The 20,533-nt window shown below is 40.4% G+C and overlaps 1 protein-coding gene across 13 annotated transcripts in view; it reads right to left on the reverse strand.

Moving 5' to 3' along the window:
* The window catches only part of phf2 (PHD finger protein 2), a 628,982-nt gene that overhangs the window by 308,233 nt on the left and 300,216 nt on the right, over window positions 1-20,533 (reverse strand). For all 13 annotated transcript variants that reach the window (XR_013284755.1, XM_077530649.1, XM_077530645.1 and 10 more), the window contains 2 exons: window positions 14,226-14,404; window positions 12,236-12,303 (listed from right to left, as the gene is read on the reverse strand). Coding sequence is in view for 12 of the 13 variants with exons in the window: in XM_077530649.1 (XP_077386775.1) it covers window positions 12,236-12,303; window positions 14,226-14,404 (247 nt within the window). In the remaining variant the exon portion in view is untranslated. The remainder of the gene's footprint in view (window positions 1-12,235; window positions 12,304-14,225; window positions 14,405-20,533) is intronic.

Raw genomic sequence — 20,533 nt, forward strand, 5'->3', positions numbered from 1 at the left:
TCAAGATGCCCAATTCATACTGACTGCGGAAGGGTCGTGGTGAATTTTCCGTATGGCGGCCGCACGGACTGCAATTACCACTTGCATTGCATGTCCGGAAATCTGCACCCGCCAGACCGCAAGATCACAAGGGTTCACGCTGGAAAGTTGAGTTCACGTGATAACAACCGTGTATAGAGAAAGTCCTATTTGTAATAGGGTTGCCAACTGTCTGGCTAAATTGTTATGTCCCGTATGGGACCTCTAAAGTCCCGTAAAATAATCCTCAATTCTTACACGAAATGCCTCAAACGGCATATTTGCCAGTTTTGGACCACGCCGACTCCTGTAGGTTGACAAGCGACAAGGAAGTTGCTCGTAGCCAATAAAATGAGTCGCTGGGTGTCACGTGAAGTAACTTCTTTTCACATTTGGCTTAGATTGACAGCTAAAGTTAACCAATGACAATCGAGATTGGGGGGTGGGGGCGGTCAGACGCGGGTCCTTTGACATGACATACAAATCTACTTCCGCGGTAGCTAGCCAGAACGTGCTCGCCCACCTGCCGAATTACCGCGGACGTCATTTTTATGTAGCAAGCTGGGTCTGCCGTTGCCTTTTTCTGGATTAAAAAAAATGTGATGCAAAGTAACGTATTGCAATGGGAGCCGTCAACACGTCTCGTCCAGGCTGACACAGTTGACATTGCTGGAATTCCTGAACCCTCACGTTATAACGTTCACACAATCACATGTTCAAGTGAGTGGGAAAACTTTTATTTTAATCAGTCAAACCACAAACACACAACACATGCATGCACAATTTGTAGAACATCACACACAGTGATGCTGTTATGTTTTGGGTATGATTTTGGACATAAATGTGAGGAACCAGGGTGAGGAGGCAGAGAGGTCCAAACGGGATTTTAATTAACAGAAAGCTTGCATTGCCACACCTACAGTACCATTGTACCAATAAGTATGAAATGTGTGGGAGAAACTCTAAATGGAGATTTCATTAGTAAGAATGTGAATTTAAATTTTCTTTCGTAATATATTTTTCCAGCTGCTACTCCAAGAGTGGTCTGCATCATCATGTTGTCAGAACCATCAACAATGCAAAGCACACAAGAAAAAACAATCGCAGTGAAATATAAGCCTAACTTCTGCAAGTCACCATTCACAATACAGAATATACGCTGAATGGTTGATGCAAACAATGAAGTTGCTAGGCTCTCATTATCCCATACAGGGATCCTGGCATAAAACACTCACTGATTTTCAGTGGGAAAAATAACAGAATTTGTCAGTAGCAACCTAATTACCGAGCGTGAGTGGCCAGAATATATTATATGTGACTGATACTGATGTAGACAAAGGCATATATATATATATATATATATATATATATATATATATGAATCACTCGTGACAAAACTACAATCACTCACTCGCTGAACTGGTATGGCAGTACGTTCACTCAATGAATCGTACGCGAACGGGAAATGGAAGTAGCACGTTCACTCACTGACTAGTTCGCGAACCGGAAATGGCAACAGCCGCAACACTCATTCACTGAATCGTTCATTCCTGAACCGGAAATGGCAACACGTTCACCCACTGACTCATTCACTCACTGATCCGTTCACGTCTTTGCGAACGGGAAGCTTCCTCAGTGACTCGTTCCTGAACACCAATAGTGAGGCTGCATGTGTAGTAAAATCCCGCCCATGTCTGACGCTAGCTTCTGATTGGTCGTTCGCGAAGACTGACAGCATGAGCGTGGCTGCTCTCAAATGAACTGAGAAGAGAACGAATCACTTCAAGAAGTGACCTGTTCACTCACGTTCACTGAAAAGATTCGTTCTAAAGAACGAATCGGTCGTGACCGACACAACACTAGCTCATATAGTTAAATAAAAATGGAGCTTCGTTCACATTATTGTTATATCTACAAAATCCCCAGTTTTTTTGTTGCTCGTATCATTCATAAGCATTACCATAGTGACATCACCATATTGAAGTGTTGTTGTTACGGTGTTAGTGCTGCTAGGACAGGTACATAAAAATACATCGTGGGTTTGCGTTTGTTGTTGTAGCCTTTTATTAATCAGCCACTGAACCCCCACCCGGGTTGCCAGTCCACGAAAATTGCGGACTTGTGTGAAACGGTCCGTGGTGGAAAAAAGGTTAGGGACCACTGTCCTAAAGTATAATAGTCCCAAATGTGTTGATGGAGCGCTGTAGAATATACCACAAGATGTTTTTTGTCTAAACAGAAGTGGACAATTTTAATATCTTAGGGTGAAGTAAATGCAAGCTTTGTATATCAAATCCAAAATATATTATTTTTTTAATGAAATTACAATATTTGCCCTATTCTATCAGATTTGCACAAGGCCTACATCTACGTCAAGTGGACATGATCAAGGACGACATTTCTAGAAGCTCAACAACCCTGTCCAAGATGGCTCAAAAGCTGTGAGATGTGTGCACTACTGCGATGGACATATATCAGCAAGCAAGTGGCCAGTACATTGGGGGTTGGCATTAGTTTGTCACTGTTGATGAGAGTCATTTCAGACATAAAAGAAAGGCAAGTTTAAAGAAGAATACAGTACACTAATATTTTATGTTAATTGCCGTTCATTACAGAGATTGAATTAATAATAATAATAATAATAATAATAATAATAATAATAATAATAATAATAATAATAATAATAATAATAAAATAAAAATTCAATCAATCAATAAATAAGGAGATTGAATTAAATAAATTAAAGTACAGTAAAGTGCGATATTTGTGTGCCATATCTGTTGGTCCGGCACTTGGGGAGCGACCTTCTACCTTCAACCTTCTACAGAACAGGCTCCTCTGAACGCTGATGACAGTGTGCAGAAGGTGGCTGGTATTGTCCATAATAGCCCGCAGTTTGTCCAGAGTCCTCTTCCCTGCCACTGTCACCAGAGAGTCTAGATTCATGCCGACCACAGAGCCGGCCCGCCAGATAAGCTAGTCCAGTCTGTAAAAGTCCTTCTTGGATATGCTACCCCCCAGCACACCACGGTGTAAAAGAGGACACTGGCAACCACAGAGACTGGTAAAACATCTTCCGAAGTTTGCTGCAGATGTTGAAAGAACGCAGTCTCCTTAGGAAATACATCATGCTTTGTGTCTTCCTGTACAGGTGACTGGTGTGTTTTGTCCAGTCCAGTTTATTGTCCAGCCACAACCCAAGGTATTTGTAACTCTCCACCACCTCCACCTCAGCACCCTCTAACAGGACTGGACGTGGTCCTGGTCTGGACCTCCTAAAGTCAATGACCAGCTCCTTCGCTTTAGAGGTATTGAGCTGTAGGTGGTTGGTGTGGCGCCAAGCAGCAAAGTATCTGACCAGTCTCCGATACTCCTCCTCTCTGTTGTCCTGGATGCACCCAACAATGGCTGTATCGTCGGCGTACTTCTGGACATGACTCATATCTGAGTTGTAGCAGAAGTCCGAGGTGTACAGGGTGAAGAGAACAGGAGCCAGCACTGTGCCTGAGGGGCTCCTGTGTTCCTGACCACTGTGTCAGACGTGATGTCCTTCAGCCCGACATACTGTGGTCTGCAAGTGAGGTAATCGAAGATCCACTTCACCAGGTGGGGGTCCACTCCCAATCCTGCCTAGTTTGTCCCGAGGCAGAGGGGGCTGGATGGTGTTAAAGGCACTGGAGAAGTCCAAAAAGAGGATCCTCACTGTGCCACACACATCCCTTTTCCAGATGGGAGTGGATTCGATGGAGCAGGTAGAGGATGGCATCCTCCACGGCAACCTGAGGTCTGAGGAGGCTGAGGAAGAGCCACTCAAACGTCTTCATCAGATGTGGAGCAGAACGGAGAAGGAAAATGTGTGGAGCCTCAGGGGGACTCAGACAGAGGAGTTACTGGTAGACCATCTCAGAGTTATTGAATGGCATGAGTGGCTTGCACATAAGCATCACAAAGGGCCGTTAGGACGGATAATCCATGACATTGCTATGATGTATGGACATTAAATGTCCCTCTGAAATTCTATTATCTAGGTTTGTCACAGGGGTCGCCAACTCCGGTCCACGAGGGCTCCTATATCCAGCATGTTTGGATGTGAACCATCCTCCAATACAGCTGATTCATATGATCAGCTCATCAGCAAGCTCCCCAGAGGCCTGTTAACGATCCTGACCATTTCAACATTTCAAAGTTGATTAAGAGGAAGGAAACATCCAAAACATGCTGGAAGGGTGCCCTTGAGGACCAGAGTTGGTGGCACCTGGTTTAGCACACAAAGTGTCCAAACCTCATGGGTTTACTATTTTATACTCTTGTTATGCTATGCAATGGCCCAGTGCTTGTGTTACAATACATGAAACATGATATTCAACATTGCATCTGTGGTGTTTCTTTGTTCAAATACAGTACACAGAAAAGTATGTGGGTGGAACAAAATTGAGGTACAAACATTTGATATTTTAAACATCAATTTTCCGTACCCTTGAACTTTTTCCATTCATTTGCTGTTCTACAGAGTTTCACTGGTATCGTATTAGTAGATGCTGCTTTCAAGTTTTTTGAAGTTTTTTAACATACCGTGTCTCAGGAGACAATTTCTTTAACTGGACAAAATCAACACTACTACCTATTACAGAAAATGAATGGAACTCAAGCCAGGACCCGTACTACACCTTTCCCAGAGGTATTTAAGATACTTTGGCACAAAAATCTCACCTAAATCAACTGAATTAACTCATTCAAACTAAAATTTTACGCCACTACTGGATAGCATCTACAGTGACCTGGAGCGCTGGAATACTCTTCCTATCTCTTTAATAGGATGAATAGCCACTATAAAAATGAAAGTTTTACCAAAAATAAACTATTTATTTTCAATGATTCCATTTAAACCTACGTCTAACTAGTTCCATTCGCTGGACTCAGCCATTACGAAATTCTATTGGAATTTAAAAAAAAAAAGAAAAAAAAAGCAAAGATTAGGCTATCTACTCTTCAGAAAAGTAAATACAAAGGGGGTCTACAGGCACCAAACTTCATGTACTACTATATAGCTAATCAACTACAATAGCAGAGCATAAGATATGCTATGGACACAACCCAACAGAGATACCAACTGTTGATTGGAACTAGAGCAGGATGATTGTCATAACCTTAGACTTTCAGACTTAATCTTTATTGCAACATCGATAAAGCGACACAATTGTTTTAAAAACCCAATGATTGCCGCCACCCTGACTGCCTGGTGGAAGGAATTAGAAATGACAAAATCCCAAATGGTGCCCTGTGGGCTTTCTGCCATTTGGCATAACCCCAACTTTCAACTTAACAATCAGTCATTTAATTTAGGTTTGTGGGAGCAGAATGGAATTACACACCTTCAGCATATTTTCTCAGATAATGTTTATATCATATCTAAACTTGGTCCAAAAATATGAAATAAAAAACGGATTTTTTTTTTTTTTTACTGCTTTACTGCTTTGATACTGCTCAGTGGCGCAGTTGGGAGAGTGCATGTACAGTAAGCAGGTCGCAAGTGCATTTAAAGAAACAAGTCCCGGTTCGAATCTCGGTGTGGAAATGTGTTTTTCTCTCTCTCTCTCTCTCTCACCCCCAACTTTCATTTCAATTGTTTTTAGTGCTGTCAAACGATTAAAATTTTTAATCTGATTAATCACACTTTTTAATTTTGATTAATCACGATTAATCAGCTAAATTACATGTGTATTCACGGAATATAAAATAAAGTCAAAATACCGTAATATTTTGACATTAACGCATTTTATTATCTGAATGCCATTTGCAAACATTGATTAAATGCATGTACGCAATTGCGTATTGCTCAAAACGTAACAGCATCATATCAATTGGGTGAAACTCTCTTAAAATATAAATACATAAATTAATTAATTAATTAATTAATTAATTAATTAATAAAAAATTGGGTGCAATTCAGCAATTATTCATTAATTATACACAAATTACTTTTGTTTTATCTAAAGTCCCGTCGGGGTGTTTTTTTAAAGCGAAATTTACCAGCGAGCACACCAACTGGAGTCACCCCGCTCATTTTGGAACGACAGGCGTAGGAAATGTCGCGCATTGACCTAATCACTGACCTGCGCAGCCTTCAATGTAACCATCCGCGGTTACGTTCAAGGCTCAAGTGCGGTCAAAAAAAATTGTGATTAATCTGCGTTAATACGTTATTAATGCGACATTTTTCTGCGATTAATTAATCTATTAACGCTTTAACTTTGACAGCCCTAATTGTTTTACAAAAAAAATAATATACTAACCCTAAGTGCATCCATCAATTCTGTAAATAAATAAAACATAAAAAAATAATACAAAAAATTTAAAAAAAATAAAAAATAAAAAAGCCCTCCGTGAATCACCTTATTACTACAAAATTGGAGCCAAGCTCTATATCCTTCCTCCGTGGTTCAGTTGATAGAATGCTGAGATATGAACCATGAGGGCATCGGTACGATAGCAGTGAGGTGCCTTCAGTTTTTTATTTTATTTTTTTCAGTTAAAACAGAAATCTCTTGACAACAGCCATTTTCTCTTGTCAAAAATTGTAAAACGTGTCCTGGTGAAGTGGTAAATACTTGTAATGTTACACTTGAAGCAGACACTCGGCAAGTGTTGAGCGCTAGCGACAATAAGTGTCAGAATACGATGTTCCGATGCCACCAGATCCCATTGAAAAGAGATACAATGCTGCCATCTGCTGGCCAGAGTTAGTGGGTGTTTTCTTTTTTATTAGGGCCCGAGCAGCGGCGGCGGCGGTGCCGCTGCGAGGCCCTATTGTTTTTGTAGGAATTCTTCTTCTTATTATTATTATTATTATTATTATTATTATTATTATTCTCCGCAAACGATCACATTTTTGAGACACTAAACGTGACCGAAAACTCACCAAACTTTACACGCACATCAGGCCTGGTGAAAAATTTGATATTTTAAAGTCGCCATACATGATAACAGAAAAATGGCTCCTTACATAGGTTAAACGGATCCCTGTCCCGCTACGATTGTCCGACGGCTATGAAAATTATGTGGCACCTGTAGCACATCCCAATGAACAAAAACCTCTTTGAAGTGTGTACCCTAAAATAGACAGAAAGTGAGGTATGAGTATTTAAATGTCCAATTTTTGCCAATTTTTGCACATTTACAGGGGTCATACTTTTGCCCGCTTCTCCTACACGGTTAACCCGATTGACTAAAAACTTGGGATGTACCATCTCAACACCTGGGACAACATCATTGTGAAAAATGAAAAGTTTTTGATATACTATATGACGGCGGCGGCGCATCAAATTTAGAGTTTAAAAATTTTTACGTCACGAAGCATTGCCGGTTGTACGTTTAATCTAGAGCTACGAAAATTGGTACACATATGTAACAGGCTATGACCTACAAAAAACTCTTTTTGAACCATATGCTAAACCTAACAGGAAGTCCACCATTTTGATTTATTTTGGAACGTGTTGCCATTTTTTTGGCCATTTCATTGGGGTCTTATTTTAACGAACTCCTCCTACAGTGTTTATCCGATCATCTTCAAACTTGGTGTGATTCATCCTAAGATGTTGAAGATGAAAAGTTATTGAAAGCTTTGTATTTCGTCGCACGCTGTTGTCATGGCATGCACTGTTTTTAAAGGAAAAAAAACATCCTTAAAGAAGCATTCCCATTTGTACGAAGCAGCTAGAGCTACGAAAATTTGTAGACATATGTAACAGCCCAAGATGTACAAAAAAGTCTCTTGGTGCCCTGTGCTAAACCCAACAGGAAGTCCCCCAGGGGCCGGGCAGCACATTTTGAGCTAAAAAACTCCTCTTTAACAAAGCATACCCGGCTGTACGTTTCACATAGAGTTACCAACATTTGTAGAGGTATATAACAGCCCTCGAGGTACAAAAAACTCTTTTTGAACCATATGCTAAACCTAACAGGACGTCCGCCATTTTGATTTACTTTGGAATGTGTTGCCATTTTTTTTGGCCATTTCATAGGGGTCATATTTTAACAAACCTCCTACAGAGTTTATCCGATCATCTTCAAACTTGGTGTGATTCATCTAAAGATGTTGAAAATGAAAAGTTATTGAAAGTTTTTTATTTCGTCACACGCTGTTGTCGTGGCATGCACTTTTTGCAAAGGAAAAAATTCCTTCTTAATGAAGCATTCCCAGTTGTACGAAGCAGCTAGAGCGACGAAAAATTGTAGACATATGTAACAGCCCAGGATGTACAAAAAAGTCTCTTGGTGCCATGTGCTAAACCCAACAGGAAGTCCCCGAGGGGCCGGGCATCACATTTTGAGCTAAAAAACTCCTCTTTAACGAAGCATTCCCGGTTGTACGTTTCACCTAGCGCTATGATAATTTGCAGGCATACATAAGAGCCCATGATGTACAAAAAAGTCTCTTGGAACCATGTGCTAAACCAAACAGGAAGTCTGCCATTTTGATTTATGATGGGATTTGTTGCCATTTTTTGTGGCCTTTTTCAGGGGTCATATTTTAACGAACCCCTCCTACAAAATTTATCCGACTGTCTTCAAACTTGGTGTGTTTCATCTTAAGATGTTTAAGATGCAAAGTAATCGAAAGTGTTTTATTTTGTAACACGCTGTTGCCATAGCAATGCATTGTTTGTCGAGTGCTGCTTTTTTTTTTATATACACATGAAAACTCATGAAACTTTGCAAACACATCAGACTTGTCATGAACATGAATTTTCAGAGATTTATTGTGCAATTTGCAATAAATAGCGCCCTCTAGACATTTTTATGAAGCATTTCCGATTGTATGATTATGCTAGACCTACAAAAAAGTATTATGTAGCCATTTGCCAAACCAAAGAGGAAGTCCGCTATTTTGATTTTATTTTGGGAATTATACATCATTTTTGGCCTTTTTCATTAAACTTTGCACAGACAAGGCATGGGAAAAACTAACATTTTAAATGGTCCTTGTTCCATGTAACAGTTGTCAAGTGCTGCTTTTTTTTTTTTTATACACATGAAAACTCATGAAACTTTGCAAACACATCAGACTTGTCATGAACATGAATTTTCAGAGATTTATTGTGCAATTTGCAATAAATAGCGCCCTCTAGACATTTTTATGAAGCATTTCCGATTGTATGATTATGCTAGACCTACAAAAAAGTATTATGTAGCCATTTGCCAAACCAAAGAGGAAGTCCGCTATTTTGATTTTATTTTGGGAATTATACATCATTTTTGGCCTTTTTCATTAAACTTTGCACAGACAAGGCATGGAAAAAACTAACATTTTAAATGGTCCTTGTTCCATGTAACAGTTGTCAAGTGCTGCTTTTTTTTTTTTTTATACACATGAAAACTCATGAAACTTTGCAAACACATCAGACTTGTCATGAACATGAATTTTCAGAGATTTATTGTGCAATTTGCAATAAATAGCGCCCTCTAGACATTTTTATGAAGCATTTCCGATTGTATGATTATGCTAGACCTACAAAAAAGTATTATGTAGCCATTTGCCAAACCAAAGAGGAAGTCCGCTATTTTGATTTTATTTTGGGAATTCTACATCATTTTTGGCCTTTTTCATTAAACTTTGCACAGACAAGGCATGGAAAAAACTAACATTTTAAATGGTCCTTGTTCCATGTAACAGTACCCCAACGTGCCAGTACCCTGACGTGCAAGTAACCCAACGTTGTGCTCAATAGCGCCCTCTATGCATTTTTATGGAGCATTTCCAATTGTATGATTCAAGCGATACACAACTAAAGATGACTTGACCTAGATTTGTGAAAACTGGGAGGCATACCTATTAGCTTAAGACCTACAAAAAGTATTCTGTAGCCGTATGCTAAACCTAAAAGGAAGTCCGCCATTTTGAATTTATTTTGGGAATTGCGCACCATATTTTGCGTTTTGATTAAACTTTGCACACACAAGGCTTGTCAAAAACATTTTGGATGGTCCTTGTCCTATTTGACAGTACCCCAACGTGCCAGGACCCCGACGTGCAAGTACCCCAACGTGGCCCGGGTTGCGAGGGCCCTTTATAGCTGCTCGCAGCTCTAGTTATTATTTTAGTTTATTATTTTATTTTAGTGTTTTAAGTGAGCCAGAACACACCGGTACAGAGCTCCGGTACTTCTAAAATTCTCCCTTGAGTGTTCAGGTACTTCTCACCGTGCAAAGAACGTAAAATATTCATCTCATAGGATTAAACCGGAAGTTAAAACTAAAATCTCTTGACAAGAGCCATTTGCTCTTATCGTACTTGTTAGACGCTCAGCTCAGTGCTAAAGCATTTACATTGTCACAGCCACCTCCATGTCCACGATAGTTGAGTGGTAAGTGCATCTACCTTGTGTCACCCAGGCCAACCCATGCGTCGGACCGAACCTTGGGTGGAGCAACCTTTTTTTTTTTTTTTTTTTTTTTTCTTCAGAATTGCAATAATACAACAACTTAACATCTATTTCATTAAATGTCATTTGACAACCTTTTTTTCAAAATTAATCCATATTTTATCCATCAGTTCTGTAAATAAAACGTGGATAGCAAACCCCATCCCCTGATTACTCCAACATAGGAGCAAGGCTTCACATACTCTCTCCGTGGTCCAGTGGATACAGGCGCTGATGTACGAGCCATGAGGTCATGCTTACGATCCCAGGCAGCCCCCCCCCCCCCTTTTATTTATTTATTTTTATTTAAATGCAATGTTTTAAGTTAAAACATAAATCTCATGACAACAGCCTTTTGCTCTTATCAAAATTGTAAAACGTGCCCTGTTGTGGTAAATGGTAGTGATGTTACGCTCAAAGCAGATGCTCAAGAAAACTGTCGTGCGCTCGTGGCAGAAGCATCACAATCGCTCATCTCTTTCTTTTTTTTTTTTTTATTTGCAACACTGACTTTAAGGTGTCATTTGATTGGACGAGGAGTTGTGTTTAGTGCCAAGTAGACTGACATGGCATACTTTTTGTGATGATTTTAGGTGATGTTTGCTGATAATTCATTTTTTTTTTTTTTTTTTTTTTCAGTACCAGCACCCAAAGATGTGAAAGAGGAGTATAGGCATTGCTTATAAATAGATGAATGAACAAAAGACAACAAGTGCTAAGGATAATTTGTTATTCATTTATCATTTAGAAATAATAGCTTTCCCACAGTGGCTGACTTTAAACGGTTTCTTTTTTTGGACAATATTTCACCAGCTTTAGAAAATATTCTACCACAAGGCACAGATGAAGCTGGAGTGCAGAGAAATGCGAGTGCTAGTTTATATAAATTTGGGTAGGCATTTTTGTGTCTCCCAGGCCAGTACAACTAATGGATTTTTCATTCTGTACTGCGTTTGCAATGCACGCCAAATGTCGGACCATTCCCGAAGTGTTACATCGAGTCAGCAGGCCGGCAAGGCTTCACACGTCATCATTTCCGGGTTTTGCCGAAATGACGCGCGCCTCGATACAAGCTTTGTGGAAACGCCCCTCCCATTACTCGACACAAGCTTCGGAGCCTCGGCTCATTTCGTCCCATCACTAGTTATTAGTGTCTTGGCTATAGATTTTTTTTAGTTGTACTTTTGGTCTGTTTTGTTACTTTGCGTGTTATTCCATGGCTTGGTCCATGCGCTTTCTGTTTGCCTAGTGTTGTATTTTATTTTGACACTCTTTGTACACCTTGTATTTGTCCTTGCGCTTTGTGTTATTAAACCTTTTGACTCTTTCTTACCTGATGGTTGTCTGCTCTGTGGCATCCGACACGCACACCTACACACATACCTAACAATCGTTACATCTTTAGTTTCAGATTTAAACTGTTCATCGTCCTAATGCTTTTTTTTTTTTTTTTAAATGTCCAAATATTTTTTTTTTCCCCCACTACAATTCAAACCTTTCCAATTTTAGACTGTTCAGTTTGTTTGTAATGCTCTATTCAGACCAAATGCAGGGTTTCCATACACAATGTAGATCATGCGGTCGAATGCTTAAGGGATAGCGTGGATGAGGCAGGGCCACACACTGAATGTACACATTTGCCTATTCGCCCAAGTTTGAAAATGTTAACTTTGTTATCTAATCTTTTTTCCTGTTTACACCATCTATTTTCTTAATTACTGTGCAACATGGTAACAGATTTCCAGATCTTGAAGACAATTTAAACTGAGAGCATCCAATCGCATATACTTACATACCTTTGACACCAAGGGCTTTGTCTTTGTTTTTTTGGTTGGCTGAATAGGTTCTCTGATTTCTGACAAAACTGCAAAACAATAATCAGAATTAATTAATAAAAACAGATTTTTTTTTTTTTCATTAATGCTTGTTTAGTCACAATCATATCCAAGCGGTCGGTGGATTGATGGTGACATTTAATGAAACTGTCATCACTAGGGATGTAAATGTTTATGCATTTATCCGGAACCGTCTCGGTTTGGATGTCACGGTTTGGTACATACACTCAATAACGAATATGCAAGTTCATTTCCGTATTCGCACTCCCAATCACTTGCCAGTAATGTGCCTAAGGTTAAAAACTTTGCTTTTTTTCTCATACCTTTTGATTAGGGACTTTTAAACAGCTTTAAGTTTGTTTGTTTTTTTATTTTAAACTTCCTTACGCTAAATTTTTTAAAGTTTGCTGAATAATGTTTAATATTGTCATTGTATGTACTTTCTAGTAAATTTTGTACCCTATTTTTATTATTCTTTCTCTGAATGTTAACTACTGTTTGTTGATGCTTATGTGTTGCCTTTCCTTGTGTAAAGCACATTCAGTTGCCTTGTGTATGAAATGTGCTATACAAATAAACTTGCCTTGCCTAAATCTATTTGCCAACCAACAGTAAAACAAACCATGAAGAAGAAAAAACATTTCCGTCATAGCGATCGATGACACCAAAATGGACGAGATTTTAGATTTATTTTTCCAAACTCGATAAATGGACATTTGGATACGCATTTGTTTAAATATGTAAGTAACTTTCATGTGCACTGCTTCTTACCTCTTCTGTCAAGTAGTTTTGAGTCAGCACTCACAAGCGCGCACACACACACACACACACACACACACCCACTAGGGTGTGGACGAAGAAGAGCAGCTTTTGAAAAAAGACTTGGTTACACACGGATCAACAATTCATAGACACACAACTCTATTTAATTTTAGTGAGGCACAGTATTGTTCAGGACTACGAGCTAGCGCTAATGCTAACCAATTCATTGCTTTTGGATGAATGGATGGATGTTTTTGCCCTTAAGAGACTGGTGACCAGCACGAGATATCCGTTTTGAGCGTGACCACCATCGCGAGGCTCTCGAGATTAGGGATGTCCTGATCCGATCACGTGATCGGAAATTGGGCTCGTGGTTGCTGACTCGATCTGAATCGGACGTTGTCTCCCGATCAGGACTCGGATAAATATATGAGGTTATTTTTTATAACTTTTTATTAAATCTAGAGTTGGGCGGTGCCACAGAGTGACACTTCATTTTTCCACACAGTGCATGCGGCATGGCGTCACTTTACTACAGTGACATTAATAATGCCATTGAGCGGCGGGGCTAAACAAGGAAATGGCGCAGAGGTCTTTGAAAGTAGAGATGAAAGTTATCATCTTTAATGTGGAAAGCGGAGGCGGTGTGACTTGCACTGTGTGCAATGTAAGCATTTCGTGTGGTGGAAGGGATATACAGTAGATGTGTTGCTTCTCCGCTGTATCTCATTGACGGACCATTAGGCACTGGCTACTTGGACGTGCTTTGTACCATCCCGACGGATCCAGCTGACAATGAAGATGAACTTTTTTTTAACTTTTCTTTTCTTTGAGTGGAAAAATCAGAAAGTAAAGCTTGAGTAATTTAAATTAATCTCCGAGTTCTAACAAGTTCTAAGTGACTATTTTGGACAAATTGTTGGCCGCTGAAAAGAAACAAAGAATTCATGTTTTTGGACTTTTTGTTATTTTTCCTTTTATACCGAAATGGTACCGACCCATGACCCTTAAAAAATGTAATTTTTCATAGACCAAATTGATTACTGCACTAGCAGCATCTTAACTTGCAACTCATCAAATTGAACAGAAATAAACTAGAGGTTAACCTGGATAAACTGTTATTTACAAATAAGTGATCAACTATTCAGTTCGTCAACTACCACCGGAAGACTCAAAACATATTACTTACAGGAAAGGTCTCTCTTTATGGTGTATTTTTTCCGTCGAATTGGGAATTCGTCAATCTTCAGTTCTCCCTCATCCGAGACATATTCATACTCATCTCTGACTGGCTTCGGTTTGTCCTCTTTTAGGTTTTGCATTGTCCCAAAAATACTTCCAGCAGTCTGAGCTTTCATTGTATTTGAGCTAAAAAGGAAAAGACAGAAAAAAAGAGGAGATGAAGTGGACTTGAATTTCAATGCAATTCAGAGAAACTCATTCTCATCAGTAGTGGTGCAACGGATTACAAAAGTCACGGTTCGGATAGGATCACGGATTTGAGTTTTGGTACCTGCATCTTTCAAATGTCCATAGCAACCAGTACCTTAGGAGAAAAATATTAAACTAAAATTTTCCTGAACTGTTAAATTATCAGTGGAATGTCAATTCTAATCGCAAATAAGGCCATAATCCGAGATTTGAACCCTGTAAACCTTGAGGAAGTTTGACCTCTCAACAGATGAAATCATGCAGCTTCAACTTTGAATATCACATTAAGCCTACAATTCATCTTCTGAGGCATCAGCCAAAGTTTGGTTACTTTATTGTTGCTCCTTATTTTCTTGCTAAAATGAGGTCATATTACCAAAGTGGGAAGTTTGATTTAATAATTTGATGTCAATTAAAATATAATTTGCCATTTGGTGTGGCCTGTGATTAAGTGCTTTATTAATAAATAACTATACCTCAAATGCTTTTGGTCACATAAAGAAAATGAAAATGTTATGATGGTTTAACAGTTTTTTTTGGTGCTTGTTTTGTTTTGTCCCACCCCCACCCAAAGTAATAAATAAGGAACACAACACTATTGTATTTACAAGTCAGTATACTCTATGCACATTTTGGGGTGGGGTGTTGGGGTGACTCGCTTGAGGAGGACCATCGCGATCATTTTTCATCTTTAAGTTTCATTTTTCATAGGCAATGCTCTTTTTTTTTTAATGTCACAATTTTGCATAAAAAATTTCTTTGAATTTTAGTGCTCCTTGCTGTAATTCAAATTTGAAATTCAGTTTTGCTTCCTGTTTGCCAAATCAATTCAAATACAAAAAAAAAAGAATTACAATTCAGGGGTCATCCTCAATTCAATTCTAAATTTCTTTTTTTTGGTGTTTTGCTTCTGTCAAGCTTAATGGGCACCACACACCGGAGCCGACATCACTTGCTCTCAATTCATTTCCTATGGAAGCAGGGCGACAAGGCGACAATTGCCTTCCCCCCTCTCCCTGGTGACACACGACATTCGTGCATGTGAAATTTTGCGCTCTCACACGTAGAGGTGCACGTGGAGGCCAGCGATGGCACAGTCGGCTATCCAGCAAAATGGATGATTTTAGCAGATGTCCTACTATCATTTTGTTAAAAAAAACAAAAAAAACAAACACTTTGTACGATACTTTGCAATGATTTCCGTGATGTCAACAAAGAGGCCGATGCATGGGAGCTTTGTTGGTACTGGGTTAATTTGTCAGGTAAGTTTTCTTTACCATTTTTGTCACATTTAATAATAATGATAATAACTAGAAATGCCATTTCTGGGGAAATGGCGTGTGAAGGCTGGAAAGCTGAATGAATACCTGTGGAATGATTTGGAATAATGTGGAATGATGTTGAATGATATTGAATGATATTGAATGATGTTGAATGATACTAATGACATGGAATGAGCTGAACATACTGAAGTTGGAATGGTTTGAATTCATCCAGAAATCTAGAAGCAGTTGAAGGAAGAAAAATGGCACAGAAGTAAAAATAAATCAGCAAGAAACAAGAAAACAGGGAAGAAATCAAGTAAGAAATGGAGGAAGTAGCAAGTAATCGGGTAAGCAATGGAGTAAAGTTAGAAGAATTAAGTAAGCAATGAAGTAAGGAGGGTAAAATCGAGTAGCAATGGTGTAAGGAGTGGCAAACTTAATAAGCAATGTAGTAATAGTCAACTCTGTTGAAATCAGGTCACATTTGTATTAGTATACTAAGCTAGCATTAGCATGCTAAGTTAATATTAGCAATAGCATGCTAATGTAGCAAATGGAAAATGTAGAATGTGGGAAATAATCGGGTACGAAATCCGGAATTGTGGGTAACGCATGAATTTTGGAACTGAAAAGCTGGAATAGCTCATGGCATGAATTGCTGGAATATATTGAAGCTGGAATGATGTGAATCGGATGAATAATGTGGAAGTACCGTAAAGTGAAAATGTAGAATGTTGGAAATAATCGGGTATGTAATCTGGAATTGTGGGTAAGGTGTCAATTTTGAACCTGAAAAGCTGGAATAGCTCATGGCATGAATTGCTGGAATAAATTGAAGCTGGAATGATGTGAATAGGGTGAAAAATGTGGAATTAAATGTGAAATGTAGAATCTCCCAGTAAGAATAATGGGGAAAAATCGGGTACAAAATCGGGAATTGTGGGTAAGGCGTGAATCGTAGGAATAATAAATAATAATAAAAATAATTGTCCACGAGTCGAGGTAGCATTGTCTTGTCTTTGTTCTAGTTGACGTGTGCAAGCTATGTTAGTAGCATCTAGGTCTAATCAAGTTTCTCTACGTCTAGTCCAAGTTTCTCTACATCTACTCCAAGTTTCTCAACGTCTGGTCAAGTTTCTCAACGTCAGGTCAAGTTTCTCTCATCCAGGCCAAGTGTTCTCTCGCCCACACCAAGTGTTCCTCTCTCCCGTTCACGCCAAGTGTTCCTCTCTCCCGTCCACGCCAAGTGTTCCTCTCTCCCGTCCACGCCAAATGTTCCCCTCACACGTCCAAGCCAAGTGTCTCTGTCTCACCTCCAAGCCAAGTGTCACTCTCACCTCCAAGCCAAGTCTGTGCTTACAAGTCTGTCCAGCCAAGTCTGTCTACATTCTGCCAGGTCTATCCAAGTTCTGCCAAGTCTGTCCACGTTCTGCCAAGTCAGTCCTGCCAAGTCTGTCCACGTCATGCTCAGTCTGTCCACGTTCTGCTAAGTCAGTCCTGCCAAGTCTGTCCACGTCATGCCCATTCTGTCCACGTTTAGTCCAGTTATGTTAACCCTCTTCCCCTTGCCCAGTCAAGCCTTGGTCCCCAGTATTCTCACGTCCCATGACAGTCAGAGCCAAAAGCTAAACATGGAGTGCCAAGTAAGTCAAGAACTAAATGGCTTGCAAGAAACGTACTCACGACTAGACGAATTCAAGGACGCATCTGTTGAGGAAGGACGCATCTGTACTTGCTCCTGCACTCGCTCGTGAATCTAACTACTTGTTGATTTTTGCTTTGGGATTTTTAACTACATTGTTGCAGAATGCCTGGCGGAAAAAGAACTGACGAGAATGAGGAGATAAAATCTTCTCTTAAAAAACTCAATGCAATGGTTGCCGAATTACTTGAAATGAAGAAGAGCATTGAGCCACTTCTTCAGGAAATACAGCAATTGAAGACAGAGACACAGGAAAAAGATCGACGCATTGTTGCCTTGGAACAAAAAGTGGATGGTTTGGAACAAAATCTTCGTATCAACGATGTGATAGTCACAGGTATCGAGATCAAGCCGCGCCGTGGCCCTTCGAGAGCTGCTGCTAGCACGAGCACGGAAGATTCTGACCAATCTTCAGGGAACGAGACTGTGGAACAGCAAGTGACACTTCAACTCAGAGATTTGGGATTAACTCTTGATCCTGCGCACATTCAGATGTGCTTTTCGCTTCCAACTGGAGGGACACGACCACCGGCAGTTCTGATCAGGTTTGTTGACAGAAAGAAAAAGATTGCTCTTCTGAGAGACCGTCACAAGCTTCGTGGGAAACATGTCTACATCAACGAAAACCTCACCAAACGAAATGCTGATATCGCCAAAAAGGCACGACAAATGAGAAAGAATGGACTTATCGAAAGCACGTGGACAAAAGACTGCCGAATTTTTATTCAAACTAAAGATAACTCTGGTCAACTAAAAACACGAATCGTAAAGGAGCTGAGGAATTGGCAGCGCTTGAGAGACAACAGTAATTCACAATATCACAACAACAACATCACTAATTACCCAAAGCTGGAGTTGTATATGATTAGTTGCTGACTTTGCCAAGGCTAACTCTTGTTTATACACCTGCATTGATAACATGTATTGCTGTTCCCGTTTGAATCAAAATATTGTCTGGCTTGAATTCCGTTTGGACATTTGTTGCAACAGTCAAGGCTACATGATAAGGCTGTATTGTGGCTACGATGAAAATGCTGTCAATACGCAAAATGGGGTTGGTGGTCTGGTTCCTGGAATGCGGCTGGTGTGGACCGCTCTGCTGGGTGAGCTAGGCTGGGCAGCGCACAGGAGTCATCAGATCTACAACATGCTAGCAACCAGTGGTGCTACCTGTGCTGAAATTGCTTGAATCGCAATGGGCAGAATGCAAGCCGATCTACTCTCCTGGAAAGCACAACATGTGTGAAAGCTGATCCGAGGTCAGCGAAGGCGCTACTGGTGAAAGAGAAGAATTGCGCTTGCCTTGGCTGCTCGCCTGGCGGGGTGGCCCTGCTGGTGGTGTCTGGGGACCGACTCACCAGTTCCAAAATGACTGGGACTAGCCACAATCTACACACGGACATTCAAGATGAACTGAGTGAGCAGTGTCTGGGATAGTATGGGAATGGATAACGATAAAAATTAATGACTATTCCAAATAATGGATATGACTGATGCGTTATAGTAATGGGTCAATGGGGACGGGTCTCAAATAAGCTTCGGCTTCTACCCGTCAGCCCTTCTTTCGGATGTCAATGTTGCAAATGATGTGATGTGATTGATGTAAGCTGTAATGTGTCCGAAAGGAAAAAATGAATAAACTAAACTAAACTAAACAAAACTAAGCAGCGGAAACTATACCAAAAATGGCGATAAAGAATCGTTGATCAAGCGACATGGAGCAAGGAAGCAAACTATCACTGAGCTATGAAGGCATGCAGATGAATCGTCCGACAAAAAGAATGTGTCTTGCACTGCCCATTTTATAAGGTGTGATTGCCTCTTAGGCTGCTGATTACATCAGGCAATTGCAACACAAAAGGACACAGTCTGAGGGCACAAACATGACAGTACTCAACGGACGCCCCTTGGCGGACCACCTGGCTTCGAGGGGTGGAGGGTGTGCAAGTCACGCATTGACGGATCAAGAATCCAGGAGTGGGGAAACCATTGGCATTCCTCAGGCCCATAGCCTTCCCAGTCTACCAAATACTGTGCACACCGCCCTCTCCGCCTAGAATGAAGAATCTCCCTGACTGTAACCACTGGCTCACCATCAGAGGAAGAGGAGTAGGATGCAACATTGGCCCGCTCAGTGGACAAGCGGCAACTGGCTTGATCAGTGAAACGTGAAATATCGGATGAACTTTGAGAGTCGGTGGGAGCTTGAGCTTGTCAGACTGGATTATCCACAGTCTCAATTTTGAATGGACTGATGAAACGGGGATCCATCTTCCTGGACCCGCTAGTCAAAAGCATATTCCTTGTGGAGAGCCACACTTCCTGACCCGGGTGGTCGTCAGGAGCAGGTAGCCACTGATGATTAGCGATCTATTGATTGCAGTCTGCGGTGCATGAAGGTCAATGGGAAGCCTTTCTGCAGGCAAAAACTGAGCAGACGCTGTTGAACTATGTTGACAATGTCCCTCCTCATCCTAGACCAGCAAAACTTCTGAGTGATGAGGAAATGAGTCCGTCTCCCTCCGCAGTGGCAAGCGACCCGTGAAGCCAGTCCCCATTGAAGCACCTCTGTACGCAGATGGCCCGGACAAAGTGTGTCCAAGACTATTGAAGGCCTGCACTACAGAACTGGGGGAACCAGTCAACATATCTTCATACTCAGCCTGCAGACTGGGAGAGTGCCAACACTCTGGAAAATTGAGCGGCAAAACTGAATTTGAATTGGTAACATATTGTTGAAAAGAGGGACGGGATGCACAAGAAAAACGGAAACTTTGAGATGGGTTTCTGTGATTATAGTGATTCAAGATGCAACAACCTTGTGACTTTAAAGATAAATGCAAGGAGAAGTGCTGCTCTCCCTCCCTCTATGTGTGTGTGTACGGGCAAATGCCGAAATATATATTTAGAACTTTTGGTGGGCACAAGTAACTTTGCTCTGTAAGATGAGTTCTCGCGGTATTTTTTGAGTTCACAAGCTCCCGAGAACTCCCTTGAGGGAACCACAATATTAATCTGGCTATTGCCAGGTTAGGGCACAAGGATAATAAAGAAAATACATAGTGGCGTACACATGATTGTGAGTTAGCTTCAATATTT

The sequence above is a fragment of the Festucalex cinctus genome, chromosome 8 (assembly GCF_051991245.1).
Source record: "Festucalex cinctus isolate MCC-2025b chromosome 8, RoL_Fcin_1.0, whole genome shotgun sequence".
Lineage (NCBI taxonomy): Eukaryota > Metazoa > Chordata > Actinopteri > Syngnathiformes > Syngnathidae > Festucalex > Festucalex cinctus.